Source organism: Convolutriloba macropyga, chromosome 11 (genome assembly GCF_964194025.1).
Source record: "Convolutriloba macropyga chromosome 11, txConMacr16.3, whole genome shotgun sequence".
NCBI classification, from domain to species: domain Eukaryota; kingdom Metazoa; phylum Xenacoelomorpha; order Acoela; family Convolutidae; genus Convolutriloba; species Convolutriloba macropyga.
This window is the reverse complement of record NC_134478.1, coordinates 21,464,412-21,487,448: the sequence shown is the minus strand read 5'-3', so window position 1 is coordinate 21,487,448 and position 23,037 is coordinate 21,464,412. Positions and strand designations below refer to the sequence as shown.

Below are 23,037 nucleotides of genomic sequence, written 5' to 3'. Positions count from 1 at the left end.
TAAAAATAACTTTGGCCGACAGATATCTCTCTGAGTTATCTAAATTAGATACATCTAATGTCTATTTTTAAAAAAACTGATGGATATTTAATAGAAGGAAAAAAGGTTAGTGGAATAATTGAGATAATTGATTGGAATAATTCTGAGTTATTAATGAAAGTCTGGTGAAACATCACAGGAAACATCTCTGGAAAAAATTGAAGTGCATTTGCTATCAACTTCTTTCTGAGGTTGAAAAGAACCTGAATTCAAAAAATATCTCCTGAGAATGGAGTCAGTGACAAAGCATTGGCTTCCAAGGTGGTATTGATTATGCTCATGACGAAAAACATAATATTTTGACGATTTTTTTGTCCTTACCACCCTCATATCTTAGCTTGATTACTATTTTACTAATTCGAAGTTGATGTGCAACTCTAAGGACGACGTTTTTATTGACCATTTTAAAAAGTAATGTATATTCTGTGTATTAGAAAAAATTCAAAAAGATGCCTTTTGGACGTTTTTTCTTTAAAATAATCGAAGGAAATTTTAACTCATCAAATTTTCACATTTTGTTATTTTACAAGATTTTTTTATTTTTGTGCTTCTATTATATCAGTAGCTGTTGGACGCTAAATTGTTTAACTGCGGAACATGATGAGAAGGTTTTGAACTAGCTGAGTTGTCTCTTCTATGTTTCCTTTATCTATTGTATAAATGCTGCTTAGAAGCTACTTCACGAATAGTGAAAGTATTTATAGCAAAAATTTTTGACAAATTAAAATATCTTCCATTGTCTGCACCTTTGATAAGCTGACAGTTTTATTAAAAGAATGACTTAATATAGAAAATCTGTCTTTTATGGAATCGGCTGTTTTTATATCGATCGAGAAATGGAAACGTGAAACGGTTTTCTATCAGTAAGCAAATTTCTCTAGGTTAGCAAACAATTCTGCTGTTTTAACAGCGTTATGTGCTTGCGCGAATTTTAATAAATCACTCAGTGCTTTTTACGCTGTAGAAAGCAGATTTTTGTTTTAAAGAGTTAATTAAAGGTTGCTGTTTTCTTAATTATTCGCAAATATGGATTATTTTGGGCGTGTTATGTTTCTACTATATTTCTCGTAGCAATTTTTAACCTTATCATATGAAGAACTGAATGAATTGTGAATGAACGCATTTATGAACACTTGTTTTCTAAGTGTTCATAAATGCGTTAAATTTGAGGAAACGGTGACTCGTCAGATTTCTTAAGTCACTTGTTGATGTTTTTGGTAGGCTTAAAGAGCATTAAAGGCCCAAGTTAGAAAGTAGAGAAAGTTTGGAAAAATGCTATTATGAACTATTAATAATAGCTGGTATTTTTTATAATTTTTTTGAAAAAAAGGTATGTGTAATAAAATTTTGCGCAAGGCAGGCGAAATTTTTGTTCGAGGGTAAATTTTTTAGCTGGTTTCAAATTTTTAACTATTGTTATTCTCATTATATGGATGCTTTTTCCTCTAAAAAAACACAGTTTAAATTTTTAATGGAGTTTTTGTTTTGGTGTTTTTACGGTTTTTGGTATCTTTTTCTGTCAGGAGTTTTCGGTTATCAGGTTAGAGAATTTTATTGGCAATATTTGGTTTTTAAATTTTTAGTGTTCATTTACGCGGATCAAATTAGGTGCATTTGTTCAATGCTCATTATTTTAATGGATTTGTGTTAGGTAATTTGATTTGATTTATCTTAATGTATTTTTGTTTACAAATATTTGCTTTTCAAATCTGACCAATTTTGTTCCTTGATCTAATATTGGCATTATTAAAGTATTTCGGTCATTTCAGTTATTTCAATAGATTGAATGCAGCTGTGGAGGGATTTTGTCTGCAAATGTTATATAATTTTGAGTTGGGCTTTCTTTGTTCATTTTTTTAAAATCTGCAAACATGTAAATTAAACTAACCACTTGGTTAATGTTACATGTTAGAAATTTATTAATCAAACATTATTTTTTTCTAATTTATAACAAACTAAGGTTCGGTTTTCGTAAAATAATTTAATAAAAAATATGTTTAAATCCTGCAACCCTTCTGTCTATTGGAACTCTTTCGTGTCGTTTAAGCATTTCCGCTGTAACTTTTTGTTTAAATTTGGTCTTCGACGTTTCTTTTCTAATTGTAATTGGAAGTGTGTTCCATTTTCGAATAAAGTTACGAACAATTAAACCATTACTCATTACTCAATTGAACCATTACTCAATTGAACATTTTGACTTACATTTTTGTTATGGGTTCGTTTGTTTACAATAATAGGCACGTTTTCTAAAAATCTGAAATGTTTATTAGAGCGATTTCTTGTTTGTTGGAGAATATTGAAAAACCTATTTAAAGACACCCGTGTTATTTGGAGCTCTGGTGGAAGAATTTTAGTCTCCAGAAGTAGATCTCTGGCAGTATCGTATTTGGTTTTCCGGGGCTTTTTTCATTTCTGTTTGAGACTTTGTCTTTTTGCGGTTTTTATATCCTAAAAATTTGTTTTCGCGTCATTGAAGCAGATCAAGCGATTTGAAATTCCTTTCTTCTGTTTTTTTGGTGGGTTCTTCTTGGGTTTTATCTTAGTTTGGGTATTGTGTTATTTTCTCTATCTTCAGTTGCTCTCGAAGGAAGTTTGAAAAAATTATTGTAAATGTGTCTATTTGTTATGCACAAGTTTTGCTTGACATTTTTTCCATATTTTTTCTAGAACATTTATTGCTTTCAAGTGATTTTTTATGCTTGACTTGCTAATTTTTGAGTGGTATAAATTGCTGTCATCCCAATATTAACTCTGTTGCTAACATAAAAATGCTTGTAAGCGAAAAATTAGCAAAGTCGGAACAGCATGGTGGTTAAATCGCCAGACCGAGAACCGGTAGGGCGCGAGTGCGAGCCACCCCATCTAAATAAAGTTGCACTGCCTGTCTTCCGAGAGCAATTCATCCGACGTTGGTCAGTTTATCTTTTTACTTGTTTTAATGGACACAAGCAGCTGTTCATGTTTTATTTATAGTAGATTTTACTTTCATGGGCTTGGGCTCCCTTCATTTTACTTTCACGTAACTTTTGAAACTATTTGGGTTACATAGATAGTTTACTGCATGACTGTTTTCTTGCAGTGTTTGATATGTACTTATGTTAGTTGTAGTTTGTATAATAAATAATATTTTTAGGCTTTCAAAACTAGTAAAATAATCCGTAAATGTGATATAATAATCTTTATTTGTTTTTATTATGAGGAGTTTTATTGAGGAAAGTCTTATTTATAATATCAAGCAGTTACTGTCTTTTTACGCTCTGATTTTTTTTGCATTTATTTTTTTCTCTTATTCACAAATTTAAGCAGCTGACTTATTTCGCTACTAAAGTAAAATGTGAGTAAAAATTGTTAAAAATGTATTCATTCGAAAGTGCGCCAAAATTGGTTTTCCTTCACTAAACCTTAATAGTGATCTATAATAAGCTCGAACATTGTCATTTGAAGTCCCTTAATTACCCATCTAAAAAACTAAACCCCTTCAACCGACTAATGCTAGCTAGCTTTATTAGAATTGCGCCTCAATCATTCGAGTGCAATTCTTCCGCCGCTAATTGGCATGTTAAATGATTTACTGAGTGATGTTTTCATGGTAAGGATGTAAGTTTCCTTTTTAGGCTCGTTCATTGATTTCTCTCGGCCGGGATTTTTTGTAATGTTTAACTTCTCTGTTCATTGTGTGTGAAGTCAAAAATGGCTAGCAAAGAAATAGTGTACGGAGCGAAGAAAAACGTCGCCTTTTCATACCGGTTTTTTGAATGGCAGCAAAGTTGATCTGAAGAACAGTTTATTTGTGTACAGAGACATGCTGATATCACATGCTGACGTCATGTGTTTGGGAGCCTTTTTGAGCTTAAAAGGCTTTTATTGGACTTTAAGACGCAGTTAAGAGCTATTTTTTGTTCTTGCGTTTTAAGCGCTCTTTCTACGTTCTTTGTAGTTTTTGAGCTTTTAAAGTCTATGGGGGCAAATTTGTGTTGCTCGTTGGTCTTTCGTAAGGTTTTTTCGACATTTTGATTTGTTTTGCATTAAATTTAAAATTGTTTAGTGAAGAAATCACCATTTATGACGTCGAAATTTGCCACATATTGACAGAAATTTGTGAAATACTTTGTGCCGGTTTTAATTATTTGTAAAAAATATTGTTAGGTTGTAAATGCTTCACTAGTAAAAGTTTGATACAAAAATTTTATGTTAATTTTCAAAGTTTGTCTTGTTTGTTTTTTTGTTAGTTCCAAGATTGGGTTCTTTACATTTTGGTAGAAGTTTTTTTTTGTTTTAAGAGCTGAATTGAAAAATTTGAAAGATTGTGTTTTTTGTCCTTGTTTATCTTTATAGAGTCCGCGAAAGAGTTTGCTATCATTCATTTTTGATGTTTTTAGTGTTTAGCTGGATAATTTGATAAAAACTGGTTTATCTTAGAAATTTTTCGTCCAGTTTTGAATTCTTTTCCAAAAAATTAATCGTACTTTGTTTTGTTTTTACTTTCAATTTTCAAAACTTTTACTTCATTTGTTTTGCGTTAGTGAACGTTATTCTACATTGTAGTTTTTGTGGACTCTAATTGTGTTTTTCGTATTAACCTCAACATCATTTTCTGTAAAGGTTTTGGTTTTTTCCATGATCTTGCTATGATTGTGATATTTTTTGGATTGAAATGCTTTTTTAATCTGAAATGAAGTGCCAGATAATAATTTTTTGAGAGAGCTTTAATGCACGTTCTATAAGTACTGTTATCTCCGATTTCATGTTTTTTCCAACAAAGTTTTTGAGGACTTTCAAATGACATTTTAAAATATTTTTCGGGGTTGCTTTTTTTGGGCTTTTTTCAGTATTAAAAATTTTCAATTTTCTTTCACCGTTTCTTCTACTATGTTTTGTTTTCTTCAATTCGTCGTCTGCATCAAGGTCAGCAGAGGTTGCCAAATTAGAAATTGATAGGACTCTCTTACTTGAAAGATATTGAAATATAATTTAAATGACGTTCAAAAGCATTCTTTTTTGCCTCTCTCTGTGACCTCTTTTAGCTACGGGTGTCAACGGTGTTTTTTGCGACTTTCATCTGTTGGCTGTTTTTTTATTCGTTTTTGAATAAATGGGCTCTTCGTGTTTTCAGTATTCACTGTTAATTGCTCTCGTTCGAAGTTTGTGGTAATTATTGTAAACGAGTGTCTTTTTTATACAAAACGTTTGCTTGATACTTTTGCTTTTTGTTCTAAATTATTGTTTGACTTCTTGAGTGATTTTTTCACAGTTCCGTTCTTCATTTTTGAGTGATCTACGTTGCTCTCGTTCTGAAATGAAATTTGTTTGTTAAAGCGATTGTGATAGAAAGAAAATCGCAGCCTTCGTAAATCAGTGTAGAAGATCTCAGGCTTCCAACCCGGAGATCTAGGTTCGAACCCCCAGTGGGGTAGTTTTTGCACCCGATCTTTAAGCTACGCCCCTCTAAATTGAATTGCCCCCGTCTGTCAGTGATTGGAGGGCAATTCTTCCAACGCTAGTTGGTTAATGTTTAAATAATTGCACTCGAACGAAGTTTGGCGCAATTGTATTAGTCGTGGTAGTCTTTTTTGATGTGACTTTTTTGTATTTCCAACTCTTTGTCTGATAGTATTCGGCAGAAACATAATAAACAGGTAAGACCGGCGGGCATTAAGTCGCTGAGCAATTATCTTAGTTTTTATGTTTACAAATCACAAAAACTTTAAGGCGGTTAAAACCACTCCGCTGTTAACAACAGAGTTATTGCGACTTGAATTTTTTATAGATGGATATAAAATATGAGCAGACCTAATGCAAAAGTGGAAACATCCAAAAGGCATCTGCCAGCTTCTAAAATGAGTACAACTAAAAGCAATTCACAGAGCAAATCGAAGTCCACACCTGCAGCATCAAAATCAACTCCTGTCAAATCGAAGCCAAGTCGATCCACATCAACGATAATCGATGCGGCATTTAAAACGGCCCTTATTTACATGCCAGGAGAACACGAACATGAAATATTGACAGACGATCCCGAGTACTACGAACGAAGCATTCGTGTAACAAAGTCGTATCAACGATTGAAATTATCAGGGCTTCTTGATTACGTGCAAATCAGGACAGGTGAGAATTGCCGGAAATGTACGAAAGAGGAAATGCTCTTTTGTCATCATGAGGAATACATTAAAACAATGGAGGCGACATCAACAATGTCCAAAGAAGAATTAGTGCATTTGGCGGAGAAATTCGAATGCGTGAGTTTTGGTCAGACGTCATTCAACTACGCCAAAGAGGTTGCTGCACAATTGATAGATATGAGCGCTGTAAGTTTTTGTATTTCTTTTGAGATCGCTGCAAAAACTTGAATAATTCGAGTTGAATTGTAATTCGAGTTGTTTAATGTTACCCGATAATTTTTCAGGATTCTTTGAATACCAGCTTTGAATTCGAGTTGTCGGATTAAGAAACGATTGTTCTCACATTTCATGATTGCCTGATTCACCTATTAGAAATTAAATACAATTTCTTTGTATACATTTTGTTTATTTTCGGTAGGAAATTGTGCGAGGTGGGAGAGGGAAGTGCCTTGAAAATGCCTTTGCCCTTGTGAGGCCCCCGAGTCATCACGCGGAACATGCTATGGGAGCAAGCGGCTACTGCCTTCTGAACTCGACCTCGATGGCTGTCATGTGAGTCCTATCATGTACGTGTGTCTCTCTCATCTCTCTCTCTTTTTCTGTCTCTCATATTGAAAGCACTTCCATATTTGCGATAAACTCGCGCATATTAACATGACAGTTTATTGAAGTTCTATTTTGTCGAAGCTGTTGTTCTCACATCTATCGCATCTGTGATTATTAATAGCTGGCTAATCGATTATCTCACCTGGATGATTTATTGAATTGTTTTGAACCTGAGTCTTAAGTCGATGGCAGTGATCGATGGAAAAATTTATCCAGGATTCATTAACAGCTGAATATTGGCTGATTATAGATCGGCTAATCCACTGTTCTTAATATGGTCACAACAACGAATATTTATTAAATCAATAATCAACCGGGAAAACTTCCTATTGTAAGAATTCCCAGGATAGCCTGACACATCCTTTACTTTTTGAACAAAAAGCTGATCTAAAATGCTGGAAGAGCATTTCTGAAGAATTGACCATATATCCTAGTTCAGGTCTGAATGTTTTCACTTTGTTTTTAGGAATTTACTCAACAGTCCAGACAACGGTGTGAATAAAGTGCTGATCGTAGACTGGGATGTACATCACGGTCAAGGTACCCAACGGATGTTCTACGGTCGAAACGATGTCCTTTACATTAGCTTACATAGCTTCCAAAAGGCAACGTTTTATCCCTACATCGCTGAGTCAGATATTTTCCACGTGGGATCCGAGGTAGGAAAAGGTTTCAATGTCAACATTGCTTGGGATGAACCAGGAATGGGGGATCCGGAATACATGGCTGCCTTCTTACAAATCATTCTACCTCTAGCTTACAGTTTTGCTCCCGATTTTGTTCTAATTCTTTCGGGATTCGATAGTGCTGGTGGCGGTGATCCGGAGGGTGATATGAATGTTTCACCCGCTTGTTATGCCCACATGACGCATCACCTAAAAGCGCTTGCAAAGGGAAAGATGATGATGGTCCTAGAAGGTGGCTACAATCCTGATGTTGTTGCCGAATGTGTTGAGGCTGTTGTCAGGGTTCTTCTTGGGTTTCCACCTCCAATGTTGGACTTGTCAGCTGATATTAAACCAGGTGCTATCCAGACTATTTTGGACATTATTGGAGTCGTCAGTGATTACTGGACTTGCTTCCAATTCCAAGACGACAAAAGTGAAGACGCTAAAAGCTTTACAGATCCTTGTCAAAAGGAAGAGTTTACATTACAGCATTCTCTGGCGTCATTAGATGTCAAAACAACTGCCAAGTTCAATTGTGAGATGAGAAACGAGTTGGATTCGGACAGAAAAATAGGCTACTGCTTTGATGCACGGATGTTGAAGCACCAGAATGAAGATTCCAGTCACCCTGAGCGGCCCGAAAGAGTGGCTTCAATTAATACTCGACTGACAAGTTGGTGTAATTATTAGTTTCTGGCTCGATTTATAGCTCCTATAAACGTTTGGAGCAGTTGTTTGAACCCTAAGACCAATTTGGGGGTTATTTTTGACTTAGCATTGGCTCAAACATTTTTTAGTACGCATGGTTAACTCATTCCTACAATTAAACAATTTCGTCAACGAAACTGCCAAGGGAAAGTGAATTCATAGAATAAAGGTCAATTTTGACATTATGGACGGAGTCCGCACCACTTTTTTGCTTTAAGCTGCTCCTACCAAACTTTTCTTTAATTGCTCTCAAACGAAGTTTGTAATTATATTAGTCCTGTCGGTCTTTTTTATGCGATTTTTCGCTTGACCGATTTTTCGTCTGACGCTTTTGACTTTTCGTCCTCAAAAACCTGATAAACAGGTAGCACCCAGCGGGCATTAAGTGCTCTTAGAGCCTTTCAGCTCTGTTTCAGCTCAAACTGTTTTGGATACTTATACTTATGGTGTGAAGAGCTGTTCTTAGAGGTTGAGACACCTCCCCACCCCTGTTGACCCCCACCCCCACTATTGCCTCCACCCCCCACCGCGCTGTTGCCCCCAACCCAGTGTTGCCCCCATCAGCCCCCGGTGCACCCCCCCCCCCCCCCTCCCCCGTGGCTAGCTACTGACGAAGCCAACCGCTCGCCGGTCGTTTGAGAGCAATTCGCTCGACGTTAGTCGGTTATGTTTTTACTTTTTTGTTGACCCACTGCAATTAAGTTGCCTTTTGTATCTCTTATATTGAATAGTCTCAGTAAGAAGGCAGTTGGTGTTGCAAGCATAGTTTTTATCATGCATATGCGATTAATTTCATCTCGTTTTGGTGGAGCGTCTTTTTTATCGATAATTTTAGAGTGTATTTAAAACATGAAAAAGTCAATGCCGCACGTGAAAACTAGGTGTTTAGGTCAGACAGCTGAACGAATTGAAGAGAAAGTGATTTTTAGTTCATGCTGCGTTTTTGAGAGAGCGAGAAAAAAGTTGTGAAAAAAATTTGGGTAAGTGAGCAAAATAGTTTGATCTCATGGGCTTTTTCGAAGCAGTTTTTTTAGTTTTTACTTTTTCTGTTAAAGTGGTTGCTCTAAACCATATTAACAAGTAATTGTTTCTTTGGAACTTTTTTGACGATCTCGAGCATATATTTCAGTTTTATATGCAATCTTTAGCTATTTTCAAGATTTCGCCCTTTTGGACACTTTTTAAGTGGTTCTTGTATTCATTTTCAAGTTTTTATTGTCCGGGGTAATTTTTTCGATGAATTTAGTTTTCATGAAGATTTTCATGCCCTAATGGTTTTTTTATTATCATTTAAAGTTTGTTTTAGATGAAAAAAAAAACAGTCTTAATTTTAACAATTTCTTGCTTATTTTTCAAGTTTTTTTCGCTTACTTACTGTTTTCGCTTTTCAGAGAATTTTTGAGAGATTCACTTAATTAATTAAGGTTGATTGAAAGGTTTGAGAGTACACATTTTTAAATCATTTCTGCAGTTCTTTGTAGCGTGTTTGGTTGTTGTGTGGTTGCTAAGCGGTTAAGCAGAAACTGCTTATTAATAGCCGCCCTCTTCTTCTCAGTCGGCTATTATAGCGCTCCTAATTTTTTTTACTTCGTCGAACTTTTTTTCGCTTCACCATTTTGCCGCTTTTTTGACATTTTGCGTGAAATCTTTTTGACTTCTCTAGGCTAGTTTCGCTCTTCTCTCATTCTGCTTAAAGTTAATTTGAACATCAGTTGCTCAGCAAAGAAATTCAAAATGAACAGAGTCAGTATAAAAAATTGAATCCGAGAAATAGAAACGAGAGAAACCCATAGAGCCCAATTTTAGATGCCCGCTATTTGAATGTTGTTCCTATAAGTCTTAGATACATTCTCTTATGCTTATTGGTATTGATAGTAGCCTCTGTAGCCTCTCTCTAAGAAACAGCAGTATGTTCAACAACGAAATGCCATCAAAATAAATCGGACTTAAAAATGTTATTGTACAAAAATCTTTTTTTTATATCTTCTATTCTTTCAATCCCAATCATGCCTATTGGAATCAACGGCGGCTATTTTCCGGCAATCTGCGGGTATGTTTAAGGTATTGAAAACATCTGTTGAGATTTTACAGTTTTTAGAAAATTTTTTAAAAAGATTTAGCACGTTTCTTAGATTTTTTGCCAACGTCTTCTTATTTGCTCGATTTTTCTCCGTTATAAAGATGTATCGCTTGTTATGTATATTAAATGTCCTCCCTCATCCTCTTCATAATCGACAGAATCACTAAAATCAAAATTAGAAACGGGATAAATGCTTAAAGCGCAATTTTTGACAGCTACTTGAACTTTGTTCTAATAAGTTTTAGTTACCTTGCTCTAATGCTTATTGGTATTGATACTAGCCACTATCCTCTCAGTATGAAATAGGAGTATAACTGACTACAGAAAGACATCAACATAGTTCACACTTTGAAATATTTTTACGAAAATCATTATCTTCATTTTTTCCTTTCAATACTAATCGGTTTTATGGGAATCAATGGCGTCTGGCTTCTAGCAGTCTGCCGGGTATGTGTTCTAATAAATGCAGGCTTTATGAACAGAAATTGTTTATGTTAGATAATCTGTTTTCGAAAATTGTTATCTGCCGGTTATGTGTTCTAACAAATGCAGGTTTTGTGAACAAAATTGTTAACTCTTATCTTCTGGGTATGCGTTTTAACAAATGCAGGTTTTGTTGATTAAAATTGTTTATATTAGATAATCTGTTTTCAAAAATTTTTATCTGCCGAGTATGTGTTCTAACAAATGCAGGTTTTGTGTAGAAAAATTGTTTATATTAGATAATTTTGTTTTCGAAAATGTTATCTGCCGGGTATGTGTTCTATCAAATGCAGGTTCTGTGAACAAAAATTGTTTATTAATTGCTCTCAAACGAAGTTTGTAGCCATTATATTAGTCCTGTCGGTCTTTTTTTTGCGATTTTCCGCTTGACCGATTTTTCGTCTAAAGCTTTTGACTTTTCGTCCTCAAAAACGGGATAAACAGGTAGCGCCCAGCGGGCATTAAGTGCTCTTAGAGCCCTTCAGCTCGAACTGTTTTGGAGACTAATACTTATGGCGTGCAGCGCGGTTCTTGGAGGTTGAAGACACCCCCACTGTTGGCACACACCCCCACCCACACTATTGTCCCCCCCCACCACGTTGCTGCCCCTCACCCCAGTGCTGCGCCACCCCCTTCCCATCAGCGCCGACAGCCCCCCCCCCCCGTGGCTAGCCACTAACGAACAACCGCCTGCTAAAAACGCAAACTTATACTGTTTTGAAAGTTCTTTCTTGTTTTTTAGAAGTTTTTGACATTTTTTAGAATTTTTGTCAGCCCTAGTTGTCAAGGAACCTCCTTTAGGTTTTCATAATAGGTTACTGTATCGTTTCTAGTGTTAATGGATTGGTTTCAACTTTTTTACATCTAGAATTTTAGCATTTTTTTGACAAAGCGTGCAATTTTTTTCAATTTTTTTGATATTTATTTTTGCTGAGTCAGATTTTTACAGACCCAGGGGCCAGAAAACATCCTTAGGGTTTGGATAATATGTTACTGACCTTTTTTTTTGCCTTGGAATAGTTTTTTTAACTTTTTAATGTCACAAATTTAAGCAATTTTTGATAAAACTTGCTTTTTTTTTCAAGTTTTTTTTAAAAAATTTTTTGTCTTTTTTTAATTTTTTTTCAGCCTCAAGAGCCTAGGAACCTCATCTGGGATTTGAAAATAGGTTATTGTAGTATTTCTACTTTAAATGGAATGTCTTGCAAGATTTTAACATCACGCATTTCAGCATATTTTTGACAGTTTTTGCCATTTTTTTCAATTTTTTGACACTGTCATTTCAGGTTTTTTAGCTCCAAGGGTCAGAAAATTTTCGTTAGAGTTTGATAATATGCTACTGCAAATTTTTGTTGGTCATGGGTTAATTTTCAACTTTTTAATGTCACAAGTTTTAGCATTTTTTTAAAATAAACTTAAATTTTCAATTTTTTAATTTTTTTGCCATTTTTGAGGTTTTTCTAACCTCAAGAGCCACGGAACTTCCTCTGGGGTTCGATAATGTGTTACTGCATAGTTTATAGATGTAGTAGAACGTTCTTCACGATTTTAATTTTACGATTTTAAGCAATTTTCGAAAATAATTACAATATTTTCTTGATTTTGATATTTTCCGGCAGCTGAGGCCCTGGGACGTCCTCCAAGGTTTGATAATAAGCTGTTGGCATAGTTTCGCAAGTTTTGGTTATCAATGTTGTTTATAACTCAAGTTTTAGCAATTTTTGGATGAAATTCAAAATTTTTTCAACTTTGGAAAGTTTTTTATGTTCCAAGTGCATGGATCTTTATGAGCCTGTGAAACTATCTCAAGCTTGAAACAGGCATACCGGATAGTCTCTTGAGACAATGAAATGGTTTTTAAGATATTGAAATGGTTATTAAAATTTGCAATTTTCTATAATTTCAATATTTGTCTTTTTCTGAGTTTAACGACCATTACTGACCAACGAAACTTTTCAATTGTCGGAGATGGTTACTTGGCAGAACTTTCGAGACAAAAATGGTATTCAACTATTTTTCCTGCGAACTTGAAAACATTTTTTTCGCCTTTTTCAGTTTTTTATATCATTTATTTCCTAACAAGGCTAGAAAACTAGAAGTTGCAGAGTAGAATTTCATCACGGAAAATATTCCTTTCTCTCTGTCGGTTAATGTTCTTTTCCTGCTCTTTCTCGTTCGCGTTTTATCTCGCTCTCTCTGTTGATGCCGCACTTCAGCTGCTGTTATGTGGCGTAGTGTCATCATCTCTGATCCTCATTAGCAATGAGTTATAGTAGAATTGTTTTTTATCATAATTGTACTAACAGGCAATTTTTAGGAAATCATTTTTATTTGCTAACAAAAGCAGTTCGTAGCAAATATATTAACCCTGTTTGTCTCTTTTATGAAATTTTTCGCTCGGCCGATTTTTCGTCTGACCCCTTTGACTTTCGTAATCAGAAACGAGGTTACTAAACCGTGGCCAGCTGCTGTCGAAGCCAACTGCTCGCCGTTAGGGCAATTCGCCCGACGTTAGTCGGTTATGTTATTCGATAATTTGTTTTCAAAATTTTTTATCTGCCGGGTATGTGTTCTAACAAATGCAGGTTTTGTGAGCAAAATTCTTTATATTAGATAATCTGTTTCCGAATGTTATTGGAGTCGCAACATGTATAAAATTGCCAAGAATCGATTTTCACATTTTTCTTTTCCTTTCTATCGTGTTTCCTATATATTTAGATTTTTGAAATGAATGACGTAGACTGTAGAATGAAGTAAACAGTTTGGCTAGTTTAGTTACCGGTTTATTTTTGCCTAAGTTAAGTACTTTGAGTTGATTCCGGATTCTTCGAGTCTTCTATTTTTTCAGGGTGTTTGACTTTCCTTGGCTGTTTCAAATCAACGAGAAATCTAATTTGAGTGATGATTTTAGTCACACTGAAGTACTAAAGGAAGCGAAAAAAAGTAGGCGTGAGGCGTTATTTTTTCCAAATTATATTAAAAGTAATGTAAGAAATTGGTGTTTGAACAAATTGTCAGTTTTTCAGAGGGAATTTTTTAAACATGCATCAAGTTGACTTCTGTTTTAAGTGTTTCTTCTCTGGAGTCTCATTAAAATAATACATATGTGTTCTAATTGCGCCTATCTACAGTTTTGTTGAATTCATCAAGGGACAGCTATATTTTTTTATTACTTTGACATTATTTGTAGTCATAAAATGTTTGTGAAACTTTGTAATTTGCCCGCTTTTATAAATTTTACTTGTTTCCTAACTGTTAAGTTTCATTCATGACAGCTTTTGTTGTTGCTAATTGGAGATAAATGAGTCTAAATAATGGTGTGAGTCCATAGTTTTGACTTGGACAATTGTTCTCAAAATGTGTACGGAAATTTTCTGTTTTTCTGAATTACGTTTTTCTGAATAAGTTATAAAGTTTTTCTCCTTTTATTGAGTTTGTGATGTCCTATCATTTAATCGCATTAGGGATAGCACTCATATGTCCCCATAGACAATAAATCGGTCGATTTCACTTTTTCAGCATGAAGTTGTTTATTTCTTTGACTTGGACAAAAACTGTTTCCAAGAAATTTTGTCGATTGAGGTCTTCGAGTTTCCATTGTCACTTTAGTGTCTTGTCTCTCAGTTTCATGAATGTCAGGTCTCTTCATTTGCTATAGATGCATTAATCTAGTGAGTTGGTGTTTTCAGGTCAAAGCTATTGCTTTTTATGAATTATACGCTGCGATGACCTTTGTACTTGATCAAAAATTATTTGTTGCAAAGCTGTTATTTTGTTTCTACGAAAACTGTTCTTATTTTTATTGTCTCATTTATGACAGATTTTGGTTGTTGCTTTTGCGGAAAGTGAATCTAATGAAGTGATGAGTTCATATGTATCGATTTTTGAGTTTTTTGGGTCTTGTCTCAGAAAAAACCGTTCTCATTAACCGGGTAATGCTGCGAGATGTTGGGTAATTTATATCCTTCAATCTTGGCTAGTTTTTCATTGACTGAGATACCAATTGTTTTCGTGAGTGTCTGTATTTTACGTTTATTTGCAGTTCTTTTGTCCCTTTTCAAACATTAGAGCAGCTAAAAGATTTGAGGTTTTTATGGTCTGCAATGGCTAAGGGTACTGGATCTTAGTCATTTTTCTTTATTGTGTTCATTTGACTTTGACTCCACTATTTTAAAAAATTTTATGCTTTCCATTTTTTTGGGTTTTTACCTCCCTTTTGCTCCGGCTGTGTTTTTGTCTGCCATTTTGTAGTCCTTTTGGTTCTTAGAGTGCTGCATCTGCTGGGAAGGCCCTGATTGAATGAGGCCCTGAGGTCATTTTTAGGAGTTTTTAGATGTAAAGTGGTTCAATGTTTCACGTTTTTTTGTTTTTTCGAATTTTTTGTGTCATCAGTCTCAAAGTGACGTTTGTCAAAGTTGATAAACGTCTTCTTTAAAACACAAGTTTTACCATTTTTTAAAGCTTGCAATTTCTTTCAAGTCAGTTGAAAATTGTTGTCTTTTTTTTCAAGCAAGAGCCTGTGAACTTTCTCTAGGTTTTGATAATAGGTTACTGCATAGTTGTTAGCACTGAAATGGTATTCAACTTTTTCGATAAATTTGAAATTTTTTTTATATGTGCCCCTTTTTTAGGCGTGGTCACTGAATAGTTTCTCGAGGCAATGAATTGGTTCTGCAGATGTTAATATCACGAATTTGTTTAGTTTTCATTTTTTTTAATAAAATTTGTCTTTTTCTGAGCTAATCGATCTTTAAGGGCCAACAAAACGTTTTTACTGAACAGATTGCACTAATAAATATTGGTTTTGAACATATTAATTACGCTAAACTTATAAAATGCAATAAATAGTGTTTGCCATTCTGATTTATTGATCTTTAAGGACCAATAAATCTTTTAAGGTCTTCCAGACGAGTTACCGGAGACTAGATTGAAAAAAATGGTTTTTAAAAAATTAGTATTGCAAAATTTTTAAATTTTCAATAAATTTTGCTATCAATTTTGAAAGTGTTTCTCGAGTTTTACTATCATTAGTGGACATTAAAATCCTTTCAAGTCTTCTTCGTGGGTTTGGGTAAATGTAAAAAGAAAGATATGCCTTTAGGCTAAAGGCTTATATTTTGTTCAAATAATATGATTATTTTAGTTTCTCAACTTTTGAGACTGTTTGTCTTTTCGGCGGGCATTGTTCAATTCATCGGCTTGTCAGAAACCATAGTTTAAGTTTTCTTTCAATTTATTAGATTGTATGTCATGCTATGTTTTTTACAATCCGATTTATTTGGATTGTATTAGTGTGCTGTTTAAGATCTGTTCACGCATTTTTAGGCTTTTTCACGTCAGGGAGAAATCGAATTAGAGTGGTGATTTTAGTCACGCTGAGTTAGTAAAGGGAGCAAGAATAACATAAGTTTGAGGTGTGATCGTTCAATTTTTCCGACTTTTTTTAAAGTGGAGTGAGAAATTGATGTTGAAACAAATTTTCGGTTTCTGAGTGGATTTTTTTAGCGTGCGTCAATAGTGTTTTTAATTTGATACATATGTCTTCTGATTGCGCCTTTTTTCAATTGCGTGAATTCGTCAACGAGCAGCTTATACTGGTTATCACTTTGACACAATTTCTCGTCATAAAATATAAGTATTTGATTTTTGTCCGACTTTTTTGTTCCTGTTGTCTTCTCTCTTAGACGACTGCTTCGATTGGCTAATCGGGGTAATTTTGATCGATTTATGTTTTTCTGCTCCACGCTAATGATTTCTATGACTGCGATACGAATTTGTCTACAAGCATTTTTATCAAATTGTGAGGTCATTTCAAAATAAATACCAGAAGTTTAGCAGATCTCCATCCTTGAGGAGTAGATCATTGTAGAATCAGGGGGTTGATTTTGGAGATATGCTCTGAGATTCTGATGAACAAGACAGCTCGTGCGAGGCTGTACGTAGCACAGAATTTTCCAACAAGTCTCAGATTTGTCACAATTTTCTCTTTGTTTTGAAACAAAAAGTTTTTTTTGCTATCAGTTTTTTTGGATCTGAAATTGCACCATTTTTCCTTAGGGACTGCGACTTTTTTATTATGATAAAAGAAAAATACAGAACCCTCATTTTGATATATTATTAGCAGATGAATTTATTTTGAGCTCTAAAACAGCTTTTCACTGAAGCTTTAATTTCAAAAATAGCAGTCACTCATAAAACTTCATTTGAAGAAACACACACGCACATTCTTTTGGAAAAAAAATTGTGCTGCGATCAGGTTACAAACCAGACAGCAAACAAATGAGTGACTGGAAATGATCTCAATGATTAGCTTAAAACTGAAAAAGAGAAATTCAAAAATTGAAATCAGTGTTGCCATGTGTTCACGTTTCGAGCGTTATAGCTGGAACTCATTAATGCTTATTTGCACTTGGATTCCGTTAAACCTAGAAGTGAAACTTGAGTTGTAGAGCTGTTAGTCTACAGAATAGGTTGCTTTTACTTTAGAAGAGACACAATTTACTTTTTCAATAATTTGATTTCAGCAACCCGGCTCTTGGACCGCTGCGTTCTTTTTCACGACAAAAGAGTTGATCCGGAAACCTTGAAACTGCTGCATGGGGAAACTTACCTGAATGCATTTGAAGAAGTTCACAGAGAAGATGTTTACTCGGGCGAAGAGTTAGAAGCGTATATGAGCTCCAATGCAATCAACTCTACTTTCCATAACAAGGACACTCACTTGAGTGCAGTGTACTCTGCTGGATGTTTGGTTGATTTGGCGTCTGTTATTGCCGAAGACAAAAAAAAGATAACTGCAGGTTTCGCCAACATTCGACCACCTGGTCATCATGCTGAGGTAAGCCAAACTTTGATTTTTTGCTTTTCTCGCTGATACAAATATTTTAATGTAGGTCTACCAATAGAATTTATTTTGCATTGATGTCAGCTCATATGACCCGATCATTTGTTGACTTAGACAGCTCAAACTTACCCTCATAATAAATAGAAGAAAAGTCGGGTAGATTTTACAAGTTATATAGGCCCTCTCTAACTCGTATATTAAAATTATATCTGAATAGCAGCTGTAAAGTGTCAACTATTAATCAAAGAGTATTGTACGGAGAACCCCCCCCCCCCCCCCTGAAGCTAATAATACGATTTGTGGGGCAGTATTCAACTTCAATTGTGCTCGATCTTGTTAAGGTGAATAAAGAGTACGGATTTTGCTTCTACAACAATGTTGCTGTTGTCGCACAGCAGTTACTGAAAAGCCACAGTTCCAAAATCAATCGGATATTGATCCTCGACTGGGATGTTCATCATGGCAATGGAACCCAACATCAGTTCGAAAACACACCCAACGTTCTTTACATCTCCTTACACCGACATGGTTGGTTTTTCCCTGGAGGACCAGATGGTGGGTCTGATCGAGTAGGCACTGGACCCGGAGAGGGCTTCAATGTCAATATTCCGTGGATGGTTGCGGAAGCAACGGATGTGGAGTACTTAGCTGCATTTACAAATGTGGTTCTACCAATTTTATACGAGTACAATCCACACATCGTTTTGGGTGAGTGAAATTTAGCCAGTAAGGACTGGACTGTATACAGATATTCAAACAATCTGTCGCATATGTGTCTGTACATAACACAGAAAGTTCACATAAATTTGAGAACACACAATCCATACATGATTGCATTGTGTAGGTTTCTGCTGAAACCTTTTCAGCTGGCGAAAAATACAATTGGATTGGTTCAATTCTTTTCCAGATGTCCGAGTGTCAATCATTTATTAATTGCTCGCAAAAGAAGTTTGTAGCAATATTATTAGAACTGTTGGACTTCATTTTTTGAGACATTTTGCTTTCGACCGATTTATCATCTGATAAACTGGTGAAGCCCGAGAGCATCTAGTCTCAGTGGGGTGCTGGCAGATCTTAAATGGCTATCAAGATGCACAGCGAGCGAAAATTGATGCGAGAGGGCTTCAATGTACCGCGAGGGCTTCAAAAAACCAAAATAACAACTTGAGATTCAGTTGATAGAACTTGCCTCTCTAAAGCCCTTCTCTACACCAAATTCTTCCTTTTCTTGCGCAAAATCTTTGCTTACAATAAACAGCTTTTGAGAAATTTTATTCGTAAGTAAAATAGAGGTATTTTGTAGTAGAACGCTGTAAATAAGAACATACCGTGCATTCGAAACCGCTCAAAACAGGCTATAACTGTTTACATTATTGTTGGCTTTTAACTGCTTTGTGATACATCTAAATAGCTGCTAGTTACTTGCGTTGATTATTTTTCAATTAAATTAACATCTCATCAAAGCCAAAATTTTAAAATGCTGTGCTAAACAGAAATCATGGCCGAATAGAAAGGTCGTTTCTTTTTTTTATTGATCGTTATTGAATCCATATTAAAAACCTGGGTTAATGCAGCTATGCAGTCTAAAAATGTAATTTTGGTGCAGCATTATGCATTTGTTTTTTAGTGTAATAATTACAGCTATAATATCGGTATTGCTACAATGTTTTCCATTTTAATAACTTTTTGTGTTGTGGTTGTCGAGTTATTGATTTTGTTGTGATTGTGGAGATATTTGATTCGAATTGTCCTGATTCAAATTTTAATTGCGTCTACTTGCATTTTTTTTACATCAGGCCATTTAAGGCCGAGCTAAGTTTCGTAGCTTAAGAGCTTAAGTTGGGGTAAAGAAATGGAAGCTTTTTAAAACACAATTGACGAGGCGGATCTGCATGCCCTCTGAACTCTTCTTTCTCATGGTTTCTGTCGGGCAGATCGACTAAAGTGGTGCCAATTAAAATATTTTCAGAAATTGTATCGATCGACAAAATTTTTAATGAATTGCTTTTGATTTATGAATTGTAAAATAGTCATTAAAATCTAAGTCATTAAAATTCTAGGCCGAAAACTCAATTGTGTGACTGAATAGTAGTTGTTTACACTGAAGATCTATTGTACATCTACTTTAAGTCAACTCAGTGTTCAAAATTTTTTATATTGCACAACTTTTTTTAATTTTTAATAGCCGCCCTCATCTTCTCAGCCGGCTATTATAGCGCTCCTTTTTTTTACTTCGTCGAACTTTTTTTCGCTTTACCATTTTGCCGCTTTTTCAGCGTTTTGCGTGAAATCTTTTTGACTTCTCTAGGCTAGTTTCTCTCTTCTCTCATTCTGCTAAAAGTGAATTTGAACATCAGTTGCTAAGCAAATCAATTCAAAATGAGCAGAATCGGTATAAAAAATTGAAGTCAGAAATAGAAACGGGATAAACCCATAAAGCCCAATTTTAGATGCCCGCTGTTTGAACGTCGTTCCTATAAGTCTTACTTACCACCTCTAATGCTTATTGGTGTTGATAGTAGCCCCTGTAGCCTCTCTCTAAGAAACAGAAGTATGTTCAACTACGAAATGCCATCAAAATAAATAGGACTTAAAAATATTTTTGTACAAAAAATTTTTTTTTCAATATCTTCTATTCTTTCAATCCCAATCATGCTTATTGGAATCCACGGCGGCTATTTTCCGGCAATCTGCCGGGTATGTTTGTAAAATTGATGTTAAATTTATCAACTATCAGTTGTTTGAATGTTTCCGGTTCCGTTTGAAATACATGTTGGCCATCGTCAATCTACTAGATAAAACCTCTTTCATTGTGTTCAATTGGGAGAAAATTTAAAAACCATCAGGTTAAACTGTTGCCTTATATCTTTTTGATGGATTAATAATCTCGTTGGTGGGTGGTGCAGCATTTTGCAGGGTTTGATATTTTCTTGTTCTCCAAAGCGAGAAATTGAATTTTTCCCGCTCAGTTCCATATGGCTTTAGCCAACGCTATGTTTAGCGAGAGTTTTGTTGGTATAATTGCTCCCAATTGAAGTTTGTAGCAATTATTTATTGCTGTCAAACGATGCTTGTAGCAGGTATATTAACCTTAGACCTGTTTATGTGACTTTTCGCTTGACTGATTTTTCGTGTGACGCTTTTAGTTTTTCGTCCTCAAAAACGGGAAGTAAAACCCGGAGGGGCTGAGCAGCTCTCTGATCGCCTGACGCGAAGGGCGGTGCTTGCGTGAAGTGAGGGTCTTAATCTTAACTCAACATCTCACACCTCTCACCACCCCCTGTCCAACCTCCCCACATGGCGATTGCCCCCCCCCCCCTTGTCCAGCCCTCCTAACCTAACCGTCTCTTTTCGTAATCTCTTCTCTCCCCCTCAGACCCCCACTCCGCGCTCAATCACTCTCAAAAATGACTTTTCTTTACTTTAATTCAAAGAGATAAGGTCAAGTGAGTGTGTGTTTCTCTAATTGAAGGTTATTTGAGAGCAGCTAATAGAAGCAGCAATAATTTAAACGGATTCCTAATCAAAATATAACATCTCAGCTTTTCTTTTTCGTCTTTCTTTTACTATCTTTTTGAGACTGCAGGTCTACGGAGCTCTTTTGCCCCTGACTTCTTAAGTTTTGCGTGATCTAAATTGCTCTGCAAAAGTCAAATCAAAATGCCGCCGCTGCCCCGCTAAAGCACGCTACAATTGACCCCCGCTTGTCGTTCGAGAGCAATTCTTGCTATGTTTTTTATGTTTCTATTTTTCAGTTTCGAGTGGTTTCGACTCAGCGGTTGGAGACCCTCTCGGAGGACAGGATGTGTCTCCTGAATGTTATGCTCATATGACACACATGCTCATGGCATTTGCATCAGGTACAACTATTTCATCTTATAAGACGAAATGCATGAACAACTTTTTCGACCATGGGCAGATCTGATCGTTATAACCGTTTGTTGTCATCTGATGCAAGACTCCTGAAGAAGTTCTGAAAAATATGTATAGATAAAAGAGACGTTTCTGGATTAAGTTGAACATTGCCTGTAAAATTTGGGCCCAATTCTTCTGACTGTCATTAATGTCGATATGATTGTTGGCTGGGTCGCGTAGAGTTTTCGGGAGACGTTGAAGAGACAAATACTTCATGTCAATCTCTACTCTTCATGTCAATGCACATGTGAAATGAATGAAGCCATCGGTGACAATTTCAGGGAATAACATATTTATTTTGCAGGTCGGGTTATCATCGCTCTCGAGGGTGGCTACAATTTACAGACAATTGCTGACTGTAGTGAAAATTGTGTGCGTACACTTCTGAGGGAACCATGCCCTCCACTGCCTACAGAATTCAAAGGTGCTATTGTGAAGCCTTACCACAGAACTGGAATTCTAGAAACGATATGGCATCACCGTAAATACTGGAAACAATTGAGGTTTCTGAAACCGGTTGAAGAGGTTTCCACATCAAAGCTTGAAGATTTTCCAAATGAAGAGGAGAAAGTAGATAATTTGCCCTTTTCAGAAAGTAACCCGCCGCCTGTTGATACAAAAGAGAGTATGCTTTTCTGGCGCAAATATTGGACTGAAAAATGCGATTTAAAAAACTGATTTGATATTGTGCGGTCTTGTCTATTCTATTTTTAAATTAAAGTGTGACGTTAATCTGTCAATAAATCTGTTTATATTCTAATAGCTGAATTTGTTCCTTCTTTTAAAGAATTAACCTTGAATTGAGTACTTGGTTTTCTTGTGCCATTTATGAATACAAAAATTTATTGCACTAACGTATTTTTATTTTCCGAGCTAAATGTACTGGTTTGCATCTTAAAACTGAGTGAAAAACGGGACCCTTATCATTAGCGGCGATAGCGATAGCCGCAGAGGATATTTCTCTTGGTTTTTGGAATTTACACAAATTGAAATTTATCGGGGCGCTGTAGTGTTTGAATTGTCAGTTTGGATGTAAAAGTATGGCGCACGAGAATGAGTTTTTAATTGCTCTCAAACGAAGTTTGTAGCAATTATATTGAATATCAATTGCGTTTTTTCAGAGCCAGAGGGTCCCACAACAGCCATGAAAACCCTGTCTTTCGTTGAATTAACTTTGTTCTAAATCTGGGGTTGGGTAAAATGTAGCCGTCTAGATTTGACAGAATAGATATCCATATTGATGTCTCTTCAGAGGTAGAGGAAGAGAAAGCGAGTTTGATTATACAAAGTGTCATCAGTGAAAAGATTACAAATATTTGAACTAACAACACAACCTCTGACCGCGGTAGGTTAATATTATTACAGAATTTCCACGCACTTCTTTCGCTCTCATTACAGTCGTATACATAATCCTTAACATGTTAAAAGTCAATTTTATCAATTGCATTGTCTTGATTCATTTCAATTTTTATAAAAGTTTATAATAATTTACAAAAGTTTTACTTTTCTTCATAAAATATTTGATAACGAACAAAACTAATTTTCAAGTCTTCTTCTGTTTCCACTAGACGACAC

General features: G+C 35.4%; 1 protein-coding gene across 1 annotated transcript; it reads left to right on the top strand.

Annotated features, from left to right (window-relative positions):
- The first annotated feature begins 5,726 nt into the window (after window positions 1-5,726).
- Window positions 5,727-22,269, top strand: LOC142349007 (protein deacetylase HDAC6-like). The gene is made up of 7 exons (XM_075400406.1): window positions 5,727-6,344; window positions 6,577-6,710; window positions 7,231-8,105; window positions 17,228-17,541; window positions 17,889-18,255; window positions 21,303-21,407; window positions 21,767-22,269. The coding sequence occupies exons 1-7, from the start codon at window positions 5,820-5,822 to the stop codon at window positions 22,138-22,140; spliced, it is 2,694 nt and encodes an 897-aa protein (XP_075256521.1). The 5' UTR covers window positions 5,727-5,819; the 3' UTR covers window positions 22,141-22,269.
- The last annotated feature ends 768 nt before the right edge of the window (window positions 22,270-23,037 follow it).